General features: G+C 37.8%; 1 protein-coding gene across 1 annotated transcript in view; it reads right to left on the reverse strand.

Moving 5' to 3' along the window:
• Nucleotides 1-2,394: 2,394 nt before the first annotated feature.
• The window catches only part of LOC128734877 (mediator of RNA polymerase II transcription subunit 6-like), a 49,882-nt gene continuing 34,819 nt past the window's right edge, over nt 2,395-17,457 (reverse strand). Inside the window, exon 3 of the mRNA XM_053829272.1 lies at nt 2,395-4,400. Within this exon, the coding sequence (XP_053685247.1) occupies nt 4,042-4,400 (359 nt within the window). The 3' untranslated portion in view covers nt 2,395-4,041. The remainder of the gene's footprint in view (nt 4,401-17,457) is intronic.

The following is a 17,457-nucleotide window of genomic DNA, read 5'->3' on the forward strand; positions in this document are numbered from 1 at the left end:
CAGTATTCGATTACAAATTATTCGATTATTCCATGCTGTAATCGATTAATCGAGCGATTACCGGACATCACTAAATGTAGAAATTGAATTTACACTCAAGTCGCTTTTTACGCGAAGGATACGTCCCGCGTAAATCAAAACCGCGTAAATTCCGAAAACCGCGTAAAAATAGTCGCGTAAAAAGCGATTTCAGTGTATATAAAAATTGCATTTTTTCATACCGCAGTAATTTGTATTTATTATTTTGAATTAATAATAATGACTGTATTAAAACGTGTTTAAAAAAAATTGAAATGGCTTTCAGCTTCCTGTTAAATGAATAGCCTCACTTTCCGAGCGTACTTTTTTTGCGTATTTGATCAGTTTGATCTGCACAGAAATCTGCTGGCGCAAACATTTTCGGGCCGAATGTATTTGATAATCTCACGAATTTCATGCTGTTTTGCAAACAGTGTGCTGGCCCCACTAAATATGTCAAAATTTAATTGATTTTGTAACACGGGTAACGTCTCAGATCGAATTTTTGACATCAAATTTGACAAACAGTGTACTGGGCAAGACAAATATGTCTGTCAAATACCAAAATTTGCCCAAATTCTGACAGGAAGAAAATTTGACGATAAAGCAAACCTTTAGTGAAGCAGTTGTGGCTTGTTAATTTTTTTGCCAGCACATACCCAGTAAGAATTTGTCGCACGAAGTCGGACAGACGCAAGCAAGAGTTACGCTTGTGTCGCACGACGTCCGTCCGACAATTCTTACCGGGTAGCTTCGTGCTTTCTGTGTGTGCATTTCGCCGCTGCGCTACTTGCCGTTGAAGCCGCTGACGAATAAACCGTATCACCGCCGTTCGTCTTTTCGTGTTTTTGCTTGCTAGTGGTGGGAACATGCACTTTGCATTTGATACACATTATACGAACTGCCGAAACGGAATTTTTCTTGCGCTGAGCACACAGCTGAGCGGGCAATAGGGTGTTTGCAGAGTGCATATGTATTGTAGATCTGTTGGGCAGGCAAAACTGACAGCTCCATATAAAACATACGGGCTGGGAAGAGTAAAATTTTTTAAATGATTTATTTTCTTTATTTAAAACAGAAATTACAAATTGCTTCATACATATCGCAAGGTAATATATCTGTTTACTAAATAAAAAAATTATTTTCAACAAATAAGCTAAGACGCGGTAGCAATGATCAAAAATGTAACTATGACCTATGTTAGCGGGATAAAACTAAACAAATATCAATAGCCAGTAGTTGCTTTCGGCTAAGAATTATGCTAAAACCAATTTTATATTCCGTTACTTTCAACTTGGCCTATGCCGTATACTGCTTCAAAAATTAGTATATTTAGGACACCGATTTAACGCGAATTCACCGAAACCCTAGTTACCAAAAGTCAGCATATATTTCAGGGAACATTTGTCGGTTATTTTGACTATTAGTTGCTTCAAAATGATGAACAATTTTAGAAAAAATGATAATTTTATCCAGCACCTTTTTGCTGCATCGAATAGGAAAATATGCAATGTGTGCCCAACAGATGTCTTGCATGTGTGTGTAGCAAAAGCCCTATTTCAGTGCTCGAATACACAGACATGCATAACCGACAAATGAAAAAGCTGAAATAGCTTGGTTCGTAATCGCACTTTTCATCACAATTAACTCAAAATATCACTCATTCCGATCCGCGGGGTATAAACTCATCGTTAGTCACTCTTGCTTATAGGAATTTCAACTAGAGGCACTCGCGTATATTAAATCAAAGCGAAAACTACTGATTTTACGATCCAACGTATCGCGAAAACACAAGCGTCCGAGCTCTCTGCTTTCCCATGAAAAAAAAGTGCAACAACAGAATTGTATGCATAAAAGTACATGTTTTTATGTATCCTAATTTTATGCATTTAATGAAAATATCGCCGAGTGCGCGGCCATTGGGACTGCGCGGCGACTGGTGCTTTCACGGTAACTGACAAAGAAAATGTCTTAAATGCGAGTGTCGATCTATGAAGGTGTTCAAATATTCGTATCGATATTATTGAAAATTAAACGTAAAGATTCATCGTCACAAAGCTTAATTTTTGCATAAAGAACTACAAAGGAATTTCACGAGTGGTTGACTGCGATGAGTTCGTGTGTGTATCTCCACGATACACCGCAGGCATGATCATTTTACTGGACTTCAATAGCCATAACATTCGTGAGAGCTCAAAATCGAATAAAAACGATGTAAGCGACATTCCCTCGCTTAATTGGCACCTCTGAAAATAACCTACATAAACGTTATTTTTAAAGTGACAGTAGTATGTAATCACAGAGCAGAAGTGGAAGTAGAAATCCAAACACGTACATGCTACTTTCTACAGATGCTAGCGAGCCTGGCGGTAGCGAGTCACTTTTTTCCACGAAAACACACGAACGCATACGAATGCACACGAAAGCATGTGAAAGCTGCTATGCGATTGGCATCGAGCGTTCTGCTTATATTGCTGTTATTTGCTTCTTTGCGAAAACCTTCTCAAAGAAAAATAAAAACGAAAAAGACTCTGTTACCGGTTTTGATCGCCGAATCGTTCAGTCTTCCACTTCTGTTCTGTGATGTAATGCTTTCTTTATTAAACTAGAGTGTTATTCATGCAACACACTACAGATGTAAAGCAAATATAAAACATAACTTACAAACAACCCGATTGCTGTTCGTATTAACTGAATATCCATATACGTTATAAACGAATAAAACCATAGGTACCTATCATTTTATTTCAGTAACACTTATATTCGTTATGAGTCAGGTAATACAGTAGTTCTACAAATGGCCCATATATAACTTTGCGCTGGGTACTGTTAAATGAATTGAAATTGTGTCAAAGTGATCGAACCATCCCTGCTCAGATGGATACCTACTTATCTTACAGCGAATTGATTTATTCTACACGGGGTGAAATTAGATGAATTTTATCTATTAAAAAGTAGCAATTGAACACCAGAAATTCATCCAGTTCTAACCCAGGTTGAATAAACATACTCGCTATTGCAGAGACATATCTGCATCCTGACCTTATTTGCTCCTATTAAGTAAAATAGCTACCAATCCTTCAAAATATGAAATAGTTCGCATTTCGCAATTTTAACCACTCGAGGAGAAATAACTATTGAAATTGAACTTTCAAATTTTAACTGAAAAGTAAAAAATTTCGCGAAATGGTTCGCAGCCTAAAAACACCCAAGAAAAAACCACCGAAAGCACAGACAAACAGACATAACTCTTGGAAGAAAAATCAACGAAAATGATCGTTCCTCACATTTAGCCTGAACACTAGCACCATCTATGATCGACAATCCCAAATATCAAATAGCAACAGGAGTATCTTTCGAAATAGGAAGTATTTTTATGGAGCATTCCCCTTCTTTCGTTAAAAAGCGCCACTTCGACCAAAACGGAGACATTCCCAACTAAGCCTAAATTTGAAATGATGGTTTAATCGGTACGAAGAATGGAAAACGAGTGTCATGTCTTTAGAAATTGGCTAACTTTAAAAAATTGGTAAAGTAAACATATATAGCCTAAATTCGTTAATTGAGTTACGATTGCACTCGAACCACAGACAAACAGACACTCGTTTTTCATTCTTCGTACCGATTAAGCCGTCATTTCAAATTTGGGCTTAGTTGAGAATGTCTCCGTTTTGGTCAAAGTGGCACTTTTTAACGAACGAAGGGGAATGCCCCATAAAAAATACTTGCTATTTCGAGGGATACTCCTGTTGCTATTTGATATTTGGGAATGTCGATCATAGATGGTGCTAGTGTTCAGGCAAAATGTGTGATTCGATAATTTTTGTTGATTTTTCTTTCAAGTGTTATGTCTGTTTGTCTGTGCTCCAACTATCGAATCGTGATTCGCTAATTGGGCCGACTGACAGTTGATAGAAATTTCTAAGCTTGAAAATTCGATAGAATTTTGACATTCAAATGCTTTTTGGTTGGAACATGGGCTCAATTTGCGAATCATGCTGCTGTACTTGAAATTGTTACATTTTATTTTTTTTCTGGTGGAGGTTTCATGTCACTTCTACCCTCTTCTTTAATACTAACATGTGCAACTAGATTAGGACTGGAAATATGATTGTTTGATGCATGCTCCAAAGTTTCTTGTTTAACGTTCGCAAATTCTAATCCATTATCAAATGGACCTTCGTTGCCAATATTTGTGTTGGTAAGCCCATTTTGATTTGCATTAGATGAATTTTGCTGTTGATGCATATGGAGTAATGGTAAAGGAAACTTTCGCAGTAAGTCAGCAAGCAACATATCCACACGTTGTCTTTGAAAAATTGAACTAGGCTCTTCCTTAGCAGGAACATCCTTCTCTTTTTCACTTCGGTTTTTTTCGGTAACTGAAAAGATTCGAATTTGAAAATGTTGAACAGTTATTAGTAAAAGCGTTTTCCCTTTCTGGTATAAGGAGACCCGGCAGATATGCCAATGATCCTGGTATTTGTGCATGCATAAATTTGGGATCCTGTCATTTTAATTTCTCAGTCGAATCTTTTGTATAACAAAAAAGGTTTATGGAGTACTTTAAACTTTGGGAACATTAGTAGAACCAGAACTCACAAGAACTAAAATAGATGGTGGGTCCCAAATTTAAGCATGGACACATATCAGAATCATTGGCATCTCTAGCATCCGGGTAAACATAAACACCCTAAGCTCACAAAGCTTAACAGCTTGCTCATAATTTTGCTATGAAACCTAAGCACACAATTTAAGTTTCGACGTAGGACTACGTCTTACGGCAAGTTTTGAGATAGGGAGTCATTCCAAAATATCGAAAAATGTGAACGTCACGAAAAATGATAGGTTTTGAGCGCTAATAGCTCAGCAGTTTTCCGATCGATTTTCAATATTTTTGCAACAATCGATCGGCAAATCTTCTACGCATCCACACAAATAAAGAAAACTATTGATTTTTAAGTGCGCACTATTGAAAAATTGGATATAATGGAGCATTGTCCACCTAGAAATCCTCGCTTCGTGATTAGTTGTTGGCTATGACGTCATCAAAGTGACAACGCGTTTTCTCGCTTCGGCTAATAGTTCAGTCAATTTTCAATAAATTTCCAAAATATTTACACCATTCGATCGGAAAATCGAATTGGAAAACATAGAAAACTTTTGAGTTTCAATGCACGTCATTGAAAAATTGAAAATAACTCTAATTCGGTCTAACCAGAAATCGTCGCTTGGTTGAAATAATTTCCAATTATATTCAAACAAGTTTTGGTACAATTCAGGAATCAACGAGAAAGTCGATGGAAAATTCCACTTAGTTCTATTATAACAAAGTTACAAGAGAACTAAATGGAATTTTACCCTTTCTCGTTGATTGCTATTTGCTTTGATAATTCCTTATTCTGCTGTGTCACCAACGGCAACACGAGCGGTGCCGCAGATATTTTAATTTCAATAATCGTCACATTGAAACATTGCCTGCCGTAAACAAGTGATAGCGATTAATATCAAGTTAACACCAAATGAAACACTAAATCACCACAACAGTGCGCAAGAAAATGAATTTAAACCAAACCCAATGTTTTGTTTTAATAACTATTGCTGGCCCACTAAGCTTTATTTTGATCCGCTGAGAACAACAATCTTTTATATCTTCATATAAGCATGTTTTCATCCTTAAAAGGACGGTGTTTGGTAATTGAACTGTTAGAAATTTCTCACTTTTCTTAGGCAATACAACAGCACAGACGAACAGACGTAACACTCGTTTTCCATTCTTTGTATCGATTAAACCGTCATTTCAAATTTGGGCTTAGTTGGGAATGTCACCGTTTTGGCCAAAGTGGCGCTTTTTGACGAAAGAAGGGGAATTCCCCACAAAAAATACTTGCTACTTCGAGGGATACCCATGTTGCTATTTGATATTTGGGAATGTCGTTCATAGATGGTGCTACTGTTCAGGCTAAATGTGAGGTACGATAATTCCAAGAGATAAGTATCGATGATAAGTATCGAACTACCAGTAGCAGTATTATTTGATAAGTATCAAACTTGTACCAAAATCTGCAAAAATAATGGAATAATTCAAGTTTCCACCACTACTGGTACTACCACCACTAAGGGTGCGTCTACCCTACTTCGAATTCGAATAAAACGGCTTGCTGCTTGGCATAGTTATTCTGAAATATAACAAGAGATAAGCCGGCGAACAGCATTATTCAAACGCTAGCTGAGTTACTGTCAACATCTCATCGACATGTCTGGACGCGGCAAAGGAGGAAAACCCAAGGGGAATGCAAAGTCACGCCCGAATCGTGCAGGTCTGCAACTCCCGGTCGGTCGTATTCACCAGCTGCTGAGGAAAGGAAACTATGCTGAGCGTATTGGAGCAGAAGCTCCAGTTTATCTGGCTGCTTGAATTGACAGGAAATGCTACTCGCGATAACAAGAGAACAGAATAGAGGTTTTCCGTCAAAAATTTTTTTTTCACTAAATGTTCGGTTTTAACTCTTAGAAATGAAACCCATATAAAACTTTCTTTATTAAAACCTCTAACTACTGTAGAAATGGAAAACTAAAATAAGTATATTTCAATCCGTCACTTCTCGGATGTATTACATGCCTTTTTGTACCAGTGTCCTCTATTTCCACCACTTCGAAACCATTTGTGCCACTCTTTACTCTTGTGGCAAGCAACAAACGAAATGAAAAAGAAGATAATCATTAGCTTTTCATTCGTTTTGTCCTTTTCACTCTACCGCTGATACACATATGTCAAAAACTGTTGTGCAATGCTGCCAGAAAATCTGGAAGTTTTGATAAGCAGTGCAGCCGAAACGAATTTTTTAAAACTCAACATTCGTGATTTGGTGAAAAGAAACTCAACATTCTTGCAATTTGCATTATTTAAAAAATCGTAGTAAATTCTAGAGTCAACGAAAAAAATATATTTTTGCACCACTGTCACTCGTATTGGGAGTACTTTCGAGAAAAAATAAGAAAAGGAGGGGTATGATCTGACGGAAAACCTCTATTATCCCACATCACATGCAGTTGGCCCCCCGGACTGGTATTTCATCGTGCGGCTTCGTCGATATTTTCAATCGCATAAGCCTTTTCGGTTGGTTCGTTGCAACAAGCCGTGCCCAAAGTGAGTTAAAATAGATGATCTAGTTTTCACAGTTTGTAGAACAGAAGTGCGCGGAACGATTGGTTAGCAACCATCGACGTTGTTTATACATTCAACAATTTCCGCTTTGAAAATTTCGGTGATCGTCAAGGGTAACCAAGCGGGGGTGAAAAACAAATTTGAACATCAGAAAACCTCTCTTGACTAACCTTGGCCGTGCCTAGTTTGCGGTTATCAATACTCCAATTTACCGAAAAGAAAATTACGCTGAGTGCGTTAGTGCAAGTTTATTGCTAGCTGAAGTTATGATAATCAAACAATCGGTCCTTCTAAGGGCCACATAACGATTGAACAGTTTATTATATTTTCTTTCTCAGTTAATACCATAACACATGCAACGAAGGAAAAGTTGAATTTTTCGCCGACCAACAAATGGCGGGAATAAGTTTTCTGGTCACGGATGGCATTTTCTGCCACTTCCAAAACAACTGCAGCTTGTAAATGCTTTGTTATCAGTGTTCTTCTTTTGTAAGCCACAGAAAAGTTTTGTGTAAAATTTTCAGCTTTTCGACAACTCGCGCGTACAAGCACTATTCAACGTAGAAACAGATCATGAAAATTTATTTACTGTTTGGTTTAGTGTGACTTTGATTTGTTATAAGAAAATAGATTCAATCAATTCATAGAAGTAACTTCGAAACCTGTTGAGGATTGAACGTATAAAATGTTGCTATTTTGATAAACATTACGTACAACGCATGTAGCATGTATACATGAAGAAACGTATTATTACATACATTGATACATGTTACTATCGCTACAAAGAGACTTACGTAGTCCTACGTCACCTATGCGGTCGTGTCTCGTGCACAACCCTTCTGATTTTTTGCTATGAAAATCTCGATTTTTCTTTATTTAGCCATAGCTAAAAAGTTGGTCCATTAAATTTCGTTAATTGCACCAAGCTTATCGCCGATTCTGAGAAAGAACTTAATTAATTAAGCTGAGCTGTTATAACTAACAGCCCAAGTGTTGCTCATGTCATTAGTTGGCTTTATCAGATCAGCCCGACCAAAGAAAGTTTTTCTCAAAACCGGCGATAAGCTTAGTACAATTAACGAAACTTAATATTGTACCTGACAACCAAATCTGGATTATTTTTCCTAATGCCAATGCGTTTGCCAATATATGGTAGAACGAAACAGCAACATTGCCGTTTTAGACTAACCTCATGTTTTTAGTCTTGACCTTGAAATGCGGTCATACATAAAGTAAGGAGGGGTAAAAGTGCGATGAGGGTAAAAGTGCGATTCAATGATTTATCAGTGCGGATTCCGAGTAAATTGACTACATTGCACTGTGGTCCAGAAAGCCAAATTAAGTGGAAAAAATTGTTTACTCAGTAGTCGTTGATTTTAGACTATTTACGTCTTAGCAACAAAATCTTGATTTAGGATGCCGCTCTTTTTGGCATGAGCTATTTTAGGGTGACCCTTAAATTAACCAAGATCCAGAAATTATCTTCAAAACGAAACAAGATAGAGCAATATTCACTTCAACAATTTTATAGCTTGACGTATTTTGAGTAATATTGCAGAAGACGAAATCCTTCTATCTCGAACCGTTTCCATATTAGAGCGATTTTCCTGAGTCAAGTTAGGGTGACCCTGCTATTTTGCGATTTTTCTCCATAACTTTTTTATTTTGCCTTTCAGGCAAAACACTTCTTCAGATGACTTTTGAGGCTCAATAAGACGCAACTTTTGGTGAAAAAAGAAATTGGCTATCTACTTTACTTCTACACTTATATTAATTTTGACGTAGGACTACGTCTTACGGCAAGTTTTGAGATAGGGTGTCATTCCAAAAAATCGAAAAATGCGAGCGTCACGAAAAATGAAAGGTTTTGAGCGCTAATAGCTCAGCGGTTTTCCGATCGATTTTCAATATTCTTACACCAATCGATCGGAAAATCTTCTAAGAATTGACCCAAATGAAGAAAAGTATGGATTCTTGATGTTGAACTATTGAAAAATTGAAAATAATGAACCTATGTTTTACCAGAATTCTCGCTTCGTGATTGGTTGTTGGAAATGACGTCATCAAAGTAGAAACGCGTTTTCACGTTTCGGCTTATAATTCAGTCAATTTTCAATAGATTTCCAAGATATTTACACCAATTGATCGGGAAATCGATTGAAAATATTGAAAATATAGAAAACTATTGATTTTGTTTTTGAAATTGAATTTGAAAAATTTTTGTTTTTGAATTTATTTTGAAAATTTGAATTATTTTTATATTTTTGCCTTCCCTCGTCAGTGCTTCCCTAGCACGGATGACAGAAATATATACGATATAAGCTATGGGTTAAGCTTCCTTATGATTGTATTTAATTTGCGCCTTATAGAATCCGATCGAAAATTGTTGAGCTTCAGCTGTTTTTTTCCATGTTGGGTATTTTTATCACTGCGACCATTTGTTTGATCTATTGTGATATATTCCCCGTGTTAGGGTTCTAACAGCCCTCTTTCGAAGAACCTTAATCTTTTATTGAGAATTGCCGAACATCGGCATAACAGGTGTTCCGAGTCTTCTTTTTCTATGCCGCAGAAGCGACATATATCATCATGAAGTTTTCCCATTAGCTTCAGATGATAGCGGCTCGGACAATGTCCTGTTATAAGACCAGTATAAATGCTTAGATCTTTCTTCGAAGGCTCCAGTATTTTGCGAGTAATTGAAACGTTTGGAGAGATGAAACGTTTTGACTGCCTAGCATTGAAAGTGTTATTCCAATTTGATTCCACTTTCGTACATTCCCATGCTTTTAGCTCCATTTTTAAAGCAGAAGCAGATAAGCAACAGAAGGGCTCAGGTCCTACAAATTGATGAGATGATCCGAGTCTTGCTAGTGCATCAGCTCTCTCATTTCCATCAATTCCACAGTGACCTGGGACCCAGTACAAGTTGACTTGGTTACGACGAGACAATTTTTGGAGTGATTGAATACATTCCCAGACAAGTTTTGATGTGCATGTCGCCGACTTTAGAGCGTTTAGAGCTGCTTGGCTGTCGGACATGATGCATATATTTGAATGTTTATAGTTCCTGCGCAAGCACACAGTCGTACATTCTAGAATTGCCTGTATTTCAGCTTGGAATACAGTTGGTCATCTGCCCATAGAAATTGACATGTCTATTCCTGGGCCAGTGACTCCTGCTCCCACTTGATTGTCCATTTTTGAACCATCTGTATAGAAAACTGTCGAGCCTGGACGAATATCGGGACCACCATCTTCCCAGGAATCACGTCTAGGCTCAAATACACGAAATATTCGGTTGAAGTTGTATTTTTTCTCCATCCAATCTTCATTACTGGTTACAAGAGGATTAATACTAATAGTTTTTAGAATACTGAGATGACCTGTTAAGTCCCCTTCAAAAAGGTTCTTTGATCTTTTAATCCTCAGAGCACTTTTTTCAGCTTCTAATTGTATAAACTGATGCAATGGAAATATATAGAGTAAAGCATCCAATGCCTTCGAAGGTGTACTTCTCATTGCACCTGTTATTGAGAGAGTGGCTAGCCTTTGAAGTTTTTCCAGCTTTGTTTGGGTAGTTTTCTCTTTCGTTTTTGGCCACCAGACCAACGAAGCATAGGTAATCCTGGGTCTGACAATGGCCGAATAGATCCAATGGATCATCTTCGGTTTCAGTCCCCATTGCTTACCAAACGTTCTTTTACATATCCATAGAGCATTTGTTGCTTTGTTTACTGCTTGCTCTAGATGTGTGTTCCAATTGAGTTTTCTGTCAAGAAATACTCCAAGATATTTAACAGTGTCTGAAAGTTTTAAAAGTGTTCCTTTCAATCTGATGTTATTTAATGTAAATTTTTTCCTTCTCGTAAATGGTATGATAGTAGTTTTATTGGCATTTATGCTGAGACCCTGCCTATCACACCATGATGAAATCAAATTTAAAGTCATTTGCATTCGGTCAGCGATAATAGAATCAAATTTTCCTCGAACAATTATGACTATATCATCTGCGAAGCCGATTATTTCAAAGCCTAGCGTCGTCAACTTTTGAAGAAGATCATCAACTATTAAAGACCACAGTAGAGGTGATATTACGCCTCCTTGTGGGCAACCTTTTACTGCTCTAATGCTTATAGATGAGCTTCCAAGGCTTGCTGATATCTCCCTTTTTGATAACATTTCGCTAATCCAGTCGATAATGGATATATCGAAACCACGTTTCGTCATAGCCGTAATCATTGAATTATGAGATGAATTATCAAATGCGCCTTCTATGTCAAGGAAGGCACCTAGTGAAATTTCTTTCGCTTCAAAAGACTTTTCTAGTTTTTTTACAACAGTTTGTACTGCTGTTATTGAAGATTTGCCTTCTTGATATGCGAATTGATATTCGCTCAAAGGATCTTTGGCTAAATATGATGATTTTATATGCTCATCAATTATTTTTTCCATTGTTTCGGCCTGAATGATTTTGGTGAAGTCTTATCCTTCTTATTAGCCTTCGGAATGAACGTGACCCGTACTTGTCGCCATACTGCTGGTATATGACCTAGTATCAGGCTTGATTGAAAAAGGTTTGTTAGAATAGGTGTTAAAAACGCCTTGCCCATCTGTAGTAGTACAGGAAAAATTCCATCCCTACCCGGTGATTTGAAGGGTTCAAAAGTGTCAATCGCCCATTCAACCTTGCTTCTTGTAAAAATTTTTTTGGCCAAAGTACAAGCATCATTCCTGTTTCTATCTAACCCAGTCATTTCACTCGCTATTTCGAGAATGTCTGTCCTGGAGCTTCAGCTGTTGCTGGTTCCCACGGATAAGGCAACGAAGACATGCAAATTCACCAAGCGAGGTGTTGGAGCTGGAGCACTCGTTTCGCTGCCGTGAAGGAATATCTGGCTGCTGAAGCTCTGGAATTGGGAGGACATATGCTGCTCGCGACAACGAAACGATCAGAATTATCGTCACTTGCAGCTGGTCATCCGCAACAACGAAGAGTTGAACAAATTGCTGTCCCGTGTCACCTCTGCTATGTGAGGTGTCTTTCCGAACATCTAAACTGTTTTGTTGCTGCCCAAGAAGACGGAAAAGAAGGCTTAAATTTCCAGCATATCACGTCGAAAAACCGTTCTTTTCAGAACGAAACATATGTTCATGAAGATTTGAGGAATTTTAACTCACTGATTTTAATTCTATTTAACTTAGATTGATGTGATTGTTCGCTTCTTATCAAATAATTTTAACCGATCACCTCTCGCGCTTCTGTTCGCTTGTTTCTGCTGGACGCTGGTTGCGCTGGTTGCAGCCAACAAATATACTAGCTCCAAGTAAATGTGTTCGGCCAAGCGTCAAAATAAATGAAATTGGATTTAATCAAATGAAAGAGTTTTAGTAACATCTTTTGCATCTTAGCAACACAAATTTATCCATCACCAATGCTACAGTAATATACGTAGCGTAATTTTTCTTTGGCAACTTTGCTCTTTTGTTCAGACTGAAATTGAAATGCTCTATTTTTTTTTCACGTAGATGATAGAATGAAGGACCATGAAAAATGGGTGTGGTCGTTTCTTGTCGCTTGCTCTGGTACATAACACGTGGTAAGCCGGCGAACAGCATTATTCAAAGGCTAGCTAAGCTAGTGCCAACATCGTTTGCCAGGGCAAACGGGAGTCACGTTCGACTCGTGCACGTGTTCATCGGCGGCTGACCGTGTAACCGTGTGTTGGAGCTGAAGCACTCATCTCGCTGCCGTGATGGAATATCTGGCTACAGGAGTTCTGGAATTGGAAGGACATATGCTGCTCGCGACAACAAAACGACCAGAAGCATGAAGCATCCCGTCACTTGCAGCTGGCCACTTGGAGTGGTATTTCATCGTGATTCAGGACCACACACGAACGGTTTCGTTGATCGCATAGCTGCTGAGGCTTTCCGGTTGGTCCGTTGCAACAAGCCGTGTCTGGTTAGCGGTTATCGGTACTCTAATTTACCGAACAGAGAATTACGTTAAATGCGTTAGTGCAAGTTTATTGCAAGCAGGAGTTATGATAATCAAACAATCGGTTCTTTTAAGGGCCACACAACGATTAGAGTTTATTATATTTTCTTGCCCAGTTAATACCATAATTAACACAGTCAACGAGGGAAAAGTTGAATTTTTCGCCATTGCGGACGACCAACCAATGACGGTAATAAGTTTTCTGGTCACAGGCGACATTTTCTGCGACTTCCAATACGTCTTCAGGTTGTAAATGCTTTATCCGTGTCCTTTTGTAAGCCGCAGAAAAGTTGCGCAAAATTTTCAACTTTTTGAAAACTCGCGCGTACCGTTTACCGATTACCAGAGGAAAAGCACTATTCAACGTAGAAACATATCATACAAATTTATTTACTGTTTGGTTTAGTTACTAACTTGGTTTCGTTTTAATAAAATAGATTCAATCAATTCATGGATATAATAACTCCAAAATCGGTTGAGGATTGAATGTATACAATGTTTCTACTTTGATGACCGCTACGGATGTAGCTTGTATACATGAATAATCGTATTATATACATGTATGGGTCATTCCACGGGAAATTTACAGTTAAAATTTTTTTTCTCTTCGGGATATTTTTTTTACGTTCTTTGTTCAAAAAAAATCGACACGTATTTTTGTATTTCGCTGTTACTGTTGGAATTCGCAAGATATGATTTTTTAAAATATTGTAATCCGAAAAAATCACTATTTTTTAAATACTGGTTGTAAACATAGTTTGTAATATCAAAAAATGACTTTCTACCAGATGTGTTCACTATTCCACAAACTTTCAAAATTGGTATACCATACCTCCTCTCGATTGTTTTTCAATAGTTAAATAGTGCATTTTTATAAACAATTGCAATTTTTTCAAAGTTGGAACTATTTTTTCTCGATTTTTTTTTACTTTAAAATATTTGATCATCTTTCTCGAAGAAGCGCAAAATTTGGAAATGGAGAAATGAAAACTCTAGAAGCTATGAATTTTTATATCGATGCGCGCACGTTAATGCAATCGAGCGGACGAATGCGCGTGCTTCAACGACACGTTACACTTAATAGCATCAAAGGCGGCCTCGTTATGAAGCTGCCCGTGGGTTAGAACATCGATTGAGCATTACCGCTCGCTTCACATTAACACACGCGCTGAGACATAAAAACTCATAACTTCCAGAGTTTTCATTTCTCCATTTCCAAATTTTGCATGCTTCTTCGAGAAAGATGAACAAATATTTTAAAGTAAAAAAAATCGAGAAAAAACAGTTCCAACTTTGAAAAAATTGCAATTGTTTATAAAAATGCACTATTTAACTATTGAAAAACAATCGAGAGGAGGTATGGTATACCAATTTTGAAAGCTTGTGGAATAGTGAACACATCTGGTAGAAAGTCATTTTTTGATATTACAAACTATGTTTACAACCAGTATTTAAAAAATAGTGATTTTTTCGGATTACAATATTTTAAAAAATAATATCTTGCGAATTCCAACAGTAACAGCGAAATACAAAAATACGTGTCGATTTTTTTTTAACAAAGAACGTAAAAAAAATATCCCGAAGAGAACAAAAATTTTGACTGTAAATTTCCCGTGGAATGACCCGTATACATCCTACTATCGCTACAAAGGGACTTACGTGGTCCTACGTCACCTATGCGGTCGTGTCTTGTGCACAACACCTCTGATTTTTATGATAAAAATAGGCCGTTTTCAAATGTTAGTATCTCAGAAAGATGCAAGCAGAATTAAAATCGGTTAATTGCGTTTGAAAGATCGTGATTTTTTGTGTATAATATCAAAAAATTGGAGAGTGGATTTTTGTCTATCTCAATTAAATCAACTTTGAATATGTGTGGTTTTAACCAGGCTTCATTCTCGGTTTTTTGCTCAGTAGATGCTCATTTGACTACAGCGCCTTAACTGAACTGAATTCGAACAAGTAGTGTAAAGAGCACTTGTAAAGCTAATTATTATTTACATTATTGTTGAAGAAAGTATAGTTCTATCTTTCGTATTTACGGCGCTATGGGGCAGCTATCCCGTTGGTAGCAAAAAGAGCGCTCATTTGGTTACCAACGGGGTAGCAGCCCGATAGCGCCGTAAGTACGAAAGATAGAACTATACTTTCTTCAACAATAATGTTAATAATAATAAGCTCTACAATTGCCCTTAACACTACTTTTTCGAATTCTGTTTAGTTGAGGCGCTGTAGTCAAATGAGCATCTATTGAGCATAAAACCGAGAATGAAGCCTGGTTTTAACATATTTAAGTATATAAAAGTAAACGAGTTGCGCCATAACTACGGAACGCCTTGACTGTTCTTCAGCAAACTTGGCGTACATCTTTCTTGATACAAGTGAATCAGCGCAGGAGGTTGACAAAAAGGGGGCGGTCGCTAAAAAAGGGGAGGGGTAGGTCCAAATAAGTAAAAGTGGCTGCGATAATCTTGCATTAAAGGGCGAACCAGCCACAGGCTGAAAACCTCTCAAATATAGAATAATAATAATAATAATATCTTGCATTTGGTCTGTTAGAAGTTGTACAAGTGGCTGGGAGATAAGATGAAGAGCGTGTGAAAAGATGGGAGGGTTACAACTACGGAAGTAGAACAATATAAGGAAGGCTTTGTGTCTCTTTCATTATCTTCGGAGAGACGTACAAGTTGCTGTAGACAAAAGGGCCGCTGACCGAGGAGAGCTAATCAAGGGGAGGAGTAGATATGTCTAAATGAGGTCTTTGTTTTTTGTATTATGAGAATTTGCAAACTGAAACGTAGTGTTGTGAAGCCCGCATTCGTGTGGTCCAATTTTGTCTCACGATTTTCTTCTAACGAACACATATGCATGAGCATTTTTTTCGGATTTCTTTTCTGATATTCTCATACAATGCGACAAGTTTTTGCCATAGTGTATTTAGTTATCACCTCCCAGTTGGCCTCGAGGTATGATGCTGGTCTAATAATCGTCATATGTTCGAATCCCGGCTGGGAGAGGCTGGTAGAGTCAATAGGATCGTAGCAACTGGCCCTGCAATTGTCCTGCACTCTAACAGCTGGCTGCAAAGTCTGTCGTATAAAAAAACAGAAGGTCAAGTTTCGATAACGGAATGTAGCACCTAGGCTTTGCAATGCTTTGCTATTTAGTTATCAGCCACGTTCGTTGCTTACGCTCGTCATTGTAACCCAGCAGTTGATACCTATCATCGCTCGCATTGGCCCGCACACTTACCTGCGTGTGTAAGCGAGGGTGTAAAATGAAGAAGAAAAGTAAAATCCGTATCCATACATCCAAGTGTGCCGCTCGTGCTAACGACCTATGGACAGCTCATGAGCTTTGGATTCGCGGGCGGGATGTGTAGAAAGTTGATATGAGGCTTTACACTCGCGAGTGTGTAGGTAGCAGAATGTATGCACACAGTGCCAGCAGTTGTTTGGCGTAGGCTTGCGTCAGTGGAGTAAGCTTTGGATGCTATGCTTTTCACACTCGCTCGCCTGAGATTTTCAATCTTATCGAAAACAGATGTACAAGTGGCTGAAAGACAAAAAAATGGTGGCCTCTGATGAAAGGGGAGGTGCGAATCACGGAAATCCCCGTCGCGGGTAGAAAACTATTTAAACTTCTCATTCGGTAGTTCCACTCCATGATACTATGAAACACATATGATTTCATTACTTTGTCTACCATTCCCTCTGTTTATTGGATAGTCTACCGTTTTTAATGTCTAACCTCATTATGAAGTTTAAGTCAACAAACATGAGGTTTATACATTCTCTTTTAGATTTGAACCACTCACACAACTTATAACGGTTTAAATGCAAGATAATTACAGCGACTTTCACTTATTTGTACCTCCCCCTCCCCTTTTTAGCGACCACCCCGCTTTTGTCAACCCCCTGTGCTGATTTACTTATGTCAAGAAACATGTACGCTAAGTTTAATCAAGAACAGTCAAGGCCTTGCGGAGTTATGGCGCAACTCGTTTACTTTTATATACTTAAATATGTTAAAACAACACATATTCAGTTGATTTATTTGAGATAGACAAAAATCCACTCTCCAATTTTTTGATATTATGCACAAAAAATCGCGATCTTTCAAACGCAATCAACCGATTTTAATTCTGCTTGCACCTTTCTGAGATACTAACATTTGAAAACGGCCTATTTTTATCATAAAAATTAATATAAGTGTAGAAGTAAAGTAGATAGCCAATTTCTTTTTTCACCAAAAGTTGCGTCTTATTGAG

Source organism: Sabethes cyaneus, chromosome 1 (assembly GCF_943734655.1).
Source record: "Sabethes cyaneus chromosome 1, idSabCyanKW18_F2, whole genome shotgun sequence".
NCBI classification, from domain to species: Eukaryota; Metazoa; Arthropoda; class Insecta; order Diptera; family Culicidae; genus Sabethes; species Sabethes cyaneus.